The sequence below is a fragment of the Nematolebias whitei genome, chromosome 2 (genome assembly GCF_014905685.2).
Source record: "Nematolebias whitei isolate Nwh7 chromosome 2, NemWhi1, whole genome shotgun sequence".
In the NCBI taxonomy this organism is placed as follows: domain Eukaryota; kingdom Metazoa; phylum Chordata; class Actinopteri; order Cyprinodontiformes; family Rivulidae; genus Nematolebias; species Nematolebias whitei.
In genome coordinates this window covers 1,615,141-1,621,138 of record NC_056499.1, presented here as the reverse complement: position 1 = coordinate 1,621,138, position 5,998 = coordinate 1,615,141, and the positions used below count along the sequence as shown (strand labels likewise).

General features: G+C 42.4%; 1 protein-coding gene across 1 annotated transcript in view; it reads right to left on the bottom strand.

Moving 5' to 3' along the window:
* Positions 1–952: 952 nt before the first annotated feature.
* Positions 953–5,998, bottom strand: part of tmem276b (transmembrane protein 276b) — a 27,289-nt gene continuing 22,243 nt past the window's right edge. Inside the window, exons 3-4 of the mRNA XM_037695359.1 lie at positions 2,280–2,417; positions 953–2,055 (exon numbers count right to left, since the gene is read on the bottom strand). Of these exons, the coding sequence (XP_037551287.1) occupies positions 1,808–2,055; positions 2,280–2,417 (386 nt within the window). The 3' untranslated portion in view covers positions 953–1,807. The remainder of the gene's footprint in view (positions 2,056–2,279; positions 2,418–5,998) is intronic.

The following is a 5,998-nucleotide window of genomic DNA, read 5'->3' as shown; positions in this document are numbered from 1 at the left end:
ATGGATGGATGGATGGATGGATGGATGGATGGCTGGATGGATGGATGGATGGATGGATGGATGGATGGATGGATATAAAATTTGCACGTCTTTTGGTTAAAAAAACACAGATCAAAAATAAAAACATGACGGATCAAACTATTAATCATACGGTAATTTTGTTTAATTATTTAATGACTGATGTTTCTAACACTTTCTCATGGAAACCACATTTAAAATGATTCAATCTTCCAACAAAATGGTCCTTTCATAAAGATCATTGTTCATTTTCTACATATTTGCTTTATTAGTTTTTTTGATGAGGTATGAAGATATTTGGCTTTCAGATGTCTGACGTTGCTTTTCATGATTTTTCTGAACCTGCTTAACGACGTAACACTGAAGTGAAACAAACAGAATACTTGTTTTAACCAGTCACTGCCAGATTTACATTTAACTGACACAAAACACTTTGCTCTTTCTGTTACTCTTTTACTCTGTTTTAAGGAACTCGTAAAGTATGAAATCAAACACAACATTATCCTGAACTATGTGAAATGGTGCGGTTTTACTCCTGTAGTTTTATAAGCGGTTCTGAAACGCAGGTACGCAGTCAATGTAAACGAAGCACTTGGCTGATGGCTGGTCTGTGTCGGTAAACAAGTGACCATGAGACAAGAGAAGAATCTCTCATTGTTTGTGTTCGGCTGCTCCGGTCTGCACGGCTCACCAGAGAACGTGAACACTTGAAAGATTGAGCTTTTTTTAAACGTATATACCAGAGACACTTCCAGATGTAACCTGGGCTCGAACCTGCAGCCTCAAAATTACAAGATTGCAACACTGGCCACCAAGCTACCGTGGCCCCAGTCAGATAAAGAAAGAAGAAACGTGTCAAGATGACATCACATATTTTACTAACAAAGGTTAAATCTAAGAAAATCTTCAACCAATATGTGAAAATATTGTGTGGTTTTGTTCCTTACTTTATGTATTTTTATGATCAGTCTTCATGACTTTGCAATGCGTCCATATAATTATAAAAGTTTTCTTCTTTATTGTTTTATCAGTTTTAACTCATCTTCTCTTCTGTCAGCTGCTATTTCCTCCAAGAAGACAGATAAAAAATGATTTTTCAAATCGACGTCACTTAAACATCTAGCTCTACGTGTTGCATTTGATAACTTATTAAAGATTTGCTTTTTAAGGCAAACTCACTTGTGTGTATTATTTTTAATCAGTCAGACCGGACTGCAGGCGTTCCTCAGAGTCTTCTTTACATCACGTGGTGTTTTACTACATAGAAGCAACGAAACGTCGCTGCAGCACATTTTCCCTCTAAAGTACAAACAGTTACACACAAATAATCAAAAGACAGAGGAATCCCGACAGGATGCTCTAAACTAGTTTTTGTGTGTTTCTTTGTGTTCTCAAGATTTCTCCAGAAACATTTAGTATGTGTGGAAAAAAGTTGATATGTGTGTTTTTCCTTTGCAGGAGTGTGTGGCTTCATGGGTTTCAAGGAGCACCAGTTTAAGACAGATCGTCTTCGGAGAAGACAGTCACCTTTACATGGACAAAAACATGTTCTCTTTGATCATCAGTCATTTGCTGCTGTACAAGTTCCTCTTCCTGTTTCTGGAGGTCCATCAAGAGATTTCAACATTTGACGTGTGAAGTTTATCGTTCTGCTTCTGTCACAACTCAGCGCACGCACTGAGGTTGGCCATGTTGACGGTGACGTGACAAACTGTTTCAGAGTCAAACACCAAAGTTGGAAGGTGGGGTGGGGGGTGGCGAGCTCTTGTGCAACCGGACCTTCCTTTCGTCACACAGTTCCGTTCTCCTGCCTTGGTTTGTGGGTTGTCGTGCGCGCAGGCGTGCTCAGGGAGGGAGCCAAGGTGCAGAGGAAGCCGGCCAGCAACGTGAGGCCGAGGCCACCCCAGGCACAAAACATGGACCAGCCATAGCCATGGCTAATGTCTTCGGGGAGGCCGTACATGGAGCGTGGGAAGCGGGACAACTCAAAGTTGATCCCTGCCACGCACGTGCACAGGGAGATGATGCAACATGTTCCTGTGTGAGAGGAGAGAGCAGCAGAGCTTTAAAAGGATCGATCATTAAACTCCTGCATGGACTGAACACCTCACTGCAACACCAGCGTCACGTTACTGCAAGATATTGATTGGCTATCATGTTCAGTCTAAATGTGCTCTCAGCTGTCACCAAATACACAGTCATTGAACAAATCTAGGTCTCGTCTGCATGTGAGGGCGTGTGCATGTGTGCGTTCATGGTACCTCCCATGAGAAAGAGTAGCCCAGCTACATATTGCATGAGGTCATGCTGCTGGCAGCATCCCAGCACTCCGATGATCCAGCCAAAGAGAATGATGGACACGGCCATGCCCACAAAACCAGCCGTCATTCTTCGTAAATCTGCAAGCAAAGATGGAAGACGTGCCAAAGGTCAGCTGCGGCTCAAAAGTGTCAAACGAGAAAACTAAAAATGTGAACGTATAACAGAGTAAACAACCAGAAGTTCAGTTTGAGCTTTAGGATTCATAAAATGCTTTCACATTTAACACAAATAATTTAAAGTATTAGTAAGATTAAGATGCAATTCAATGTGTCCATTATTTCATTAAATACACTGAATTTTGATTGGACAAATGGTTTGAAGGCATTTCAATTGAACTTTGAAATTGCGTTACAACTCATTTTGGTGTTGGTATTTCTGGGTTTTATACTTTAATTTCTGTTTAGATCATCCTAGGTTTTGTTGTTGCTCTTGTTTCATATTTTGTGTAACTGCATTTCCTTAGTCTGTGTCCCAGTTTGTGTCGGTTAATTTTACATTTTAATCTCTCCTTACAGCTACTCCCAATTTACGTATCAGACCACCTGCCAGGTGTCAGTTGGTATTATCTGTCTAAATATTCCCTGGTTTTCTATTGTTCTCTGTCGGATTCTTTGTTGTGTGTGTGTGTGTGTGTGTGCGTGTGTGTGTGCGTGCGTGCGTGCGTGTGTGTGTGTGGTTTTTATCACACACCTTCTACCTTTTGATAGTGGGTGATAATGTTTACACCTTTGTTCGTGTCTGTTAGCAAAATACCTCATAAAATCATGGATGGATTTTAATGAAAGTAATCATTTCATCTACAACTGATTATACTTTAGAGCTAATCCAATTCAATTTACCAAACAAAAAAATCTCCACAAATATTGAGCTAAAACTTGGTGTGATAGTAGCTTAGAGTTATCCTGGACATATTTCCAGCACTAAGAGATATTTATTTAAAACAAAAGCATCATTTGTTAGTCAGTTAACTTTTTTCATTCAGTCAACCTTTATTTATACAGGTTAGTCTCACTGAATACTGAGGACTGAGGTCTGAGCCAAGATGGCCGTGCTCAGCTGGGCCACAGATTCTCTGGATCCCGGTGGAAACTCAGCTTTCTTAGTTTTGAAATTGGCTCCGAGCCCGACTCCGCTCGTTTTAAGCATGTGAATTATAGCCGAACCGAACTTATGAGCAAAAGAGAACGTTTGGCTCTGGCAACAGTAGCGATCAACAACGATCTGAAAACTAAGCTCGACAGAATGCAGCGTCCACAGACATCAGCGTGGAGGCAACTGCGTTCTAAGACAGGAGAAAGTGCTGTGCCCAGGGAAAGAAGAGGGGCAGATTGGCTGGTGTGTTAGCAAGACTGAAGGCTAATGTTAGCAGACCGCCGATTCCATCTCTCTTCCTGTCCAATGTCCGCTCCTTTGAAAACAAGCTGGATCTGCTGCGACTGAGAGTGAGTGCCTTAGAGGAGATGAAAAACTGTGCTGTATGTACTCTGTCTCACAGAGACATGGCTTAATAGAAACATGCCAGACTTGGCCTTCAAGCTGGATAACTTTTTTTTTTTCAGGGAGACCACTGCAGTGACCTAACGGGGAAGACACATGTTGGCGGAGTATGTGTTTATGTAAACAAAGGTTGGTCCACAAACTGTGTTCTGATAAACAGTTCCTACTCCGACGCTTTAGAACAACTGACTGTGAAATGTCGGCCACATTATTTACCTTGTGAGATTATGGCGGTGCTTATCATTGTTGTCTACATAGCCCTGGATGCTAATGCTAAAGAAGCCCTGCGGGAGCTAATTGATAACATCAGCTCACTTCAAAACAAGCATCCGGAGTTTTTATGCGGTGGACAGTGATTTTAATAATATAAACCTGAAAGAAACTCTGCCAAGATTTTATCAGCATGTGACCATACCAACGCGAGGAAATAACATACTAGACCAACATACAAGATACATATAAAGCTGTACCCCACCACCAGCTTGGGCTCTCAGACCACATCTCTATCTTCATGGCCCCTGTCTACCTCCCACCACTGAGACAGTCCAGACCAACACCGAAAACCAATTTTGTATGGCCCAGCAACAGCAACATTGTACTGCAGGACTGTTTTCACATACAAATGCCAGATCTTCAGGGAGGTCGTTGTAAATGAAGGAAATCTGGATCTGGAGGAATACACATCTGCTGTCCTCAGATACATCAGCAAGTGTTCCGAAGATTTCACCACCAATAGGACTGTGAAGTGCTACCAGAACCAGAAACCCTGGCTGAGCGCAGAGGTCCATGCCCTGCTGAAAGCCAGGGATATTGTCTTCAAAAATATAAATAAATATATATTTATAAATTAAAAATACTTTATTAATCCCAGAGATAAATTAAATAGGGTCTGGTCTTCAGGTCTAGTGACCCACAGGAACTGGGGAGGTCAAGGAAAGAGCTGACTGCTGGTATTAATAGAGCCAAAGCCACATATGCATAGAAGAGCCAGGGACATTTCTCCTCACAAGATCCACGGAGCCACGGGGCATTAAGTGCATTACAGATTATAAAAGCAAGGGTGCAAAATGTCCTAGTAGGGACCTATCAATGCTCTTAGCAAGTTTTATACTCGCTTTGACAACCCAAATAGACCACCCAACACCAGACTCACCTCACCACCAGAAGAGGACTTCCTCAGTGTGACCTCAGAAGAGGTAAGGAAGACCTTTAGGAGGATTAATCCTCACAAAGCAACTGGCACAGAAAACATCCCAGAGAGGGTGCAGAGACTGTGTCGATCAGCTCTATGAGGTGCTCGCCAATATCTTTAACTCCTCACTCACCATTGCAACTGTTTCCAGCTGCCTGAAGACCATCACCATCATCCCAGTTCCTAAGAGCTATGCAGTTACCAGTCTGAATGACTATTGGCCACTAGCCCTAACCCCGACAGATGCTAAATGCTTTGAAAGACAGGTTGTGGCCCACATCAAAGCTACCATCAACATCAGGGAGGACCCTCACCAGTACGCATACCACAAGAATCAATCAACAGAGAATGACATCTCCTCTGTGGTCTACACTGCTCTCACTCACCTGGAGTAGAAGGACTTCTAAATCCGTATGCTCTTTGTGGACGTCACATCCAAAAATAAAAGGATAATTAAAAGGAAAAGTAGCAAAAAAACAGCTAGGTTGTAAGGTGGTGTACAAAACTAAAAACAGGTTCTGCATTGGTTTTTCCCAGGAACTTAGCAGATGTTTAAAGCCACTTAGAGACGTCAAGGTCGAGAGCTCAGATCTTTTTGCAAGATATTCCAGGAAACATGAGCAGAGTAGGAGAAAGCCCTTTTGCCTAGTTCAGTCCTCACTGAGGGAACACTGCAGGTAATAATGTCCTGAGAGCGCACGTGTAGCTGCACTCACGTGACATGTAGGAGATGTCTGAAGGCAGCAGACCGAGAAGTGATTTAAAGATGAAAATGTACCAGTGAGAGAGTCTGTGTGAAATTAGAGATGACCAGTTAACCAGTGAATACTGGGTGCAGTGGTGGGTATGGTAGTTACAAACAGTTATGAATCTTAGTGCACCGTGATAGGCATTATCCAACATCTGCAGGGTGCTTGTAATAATCCATCCATCCATTATCTTATCCATTATAATCCCCCCCCCCCCCCC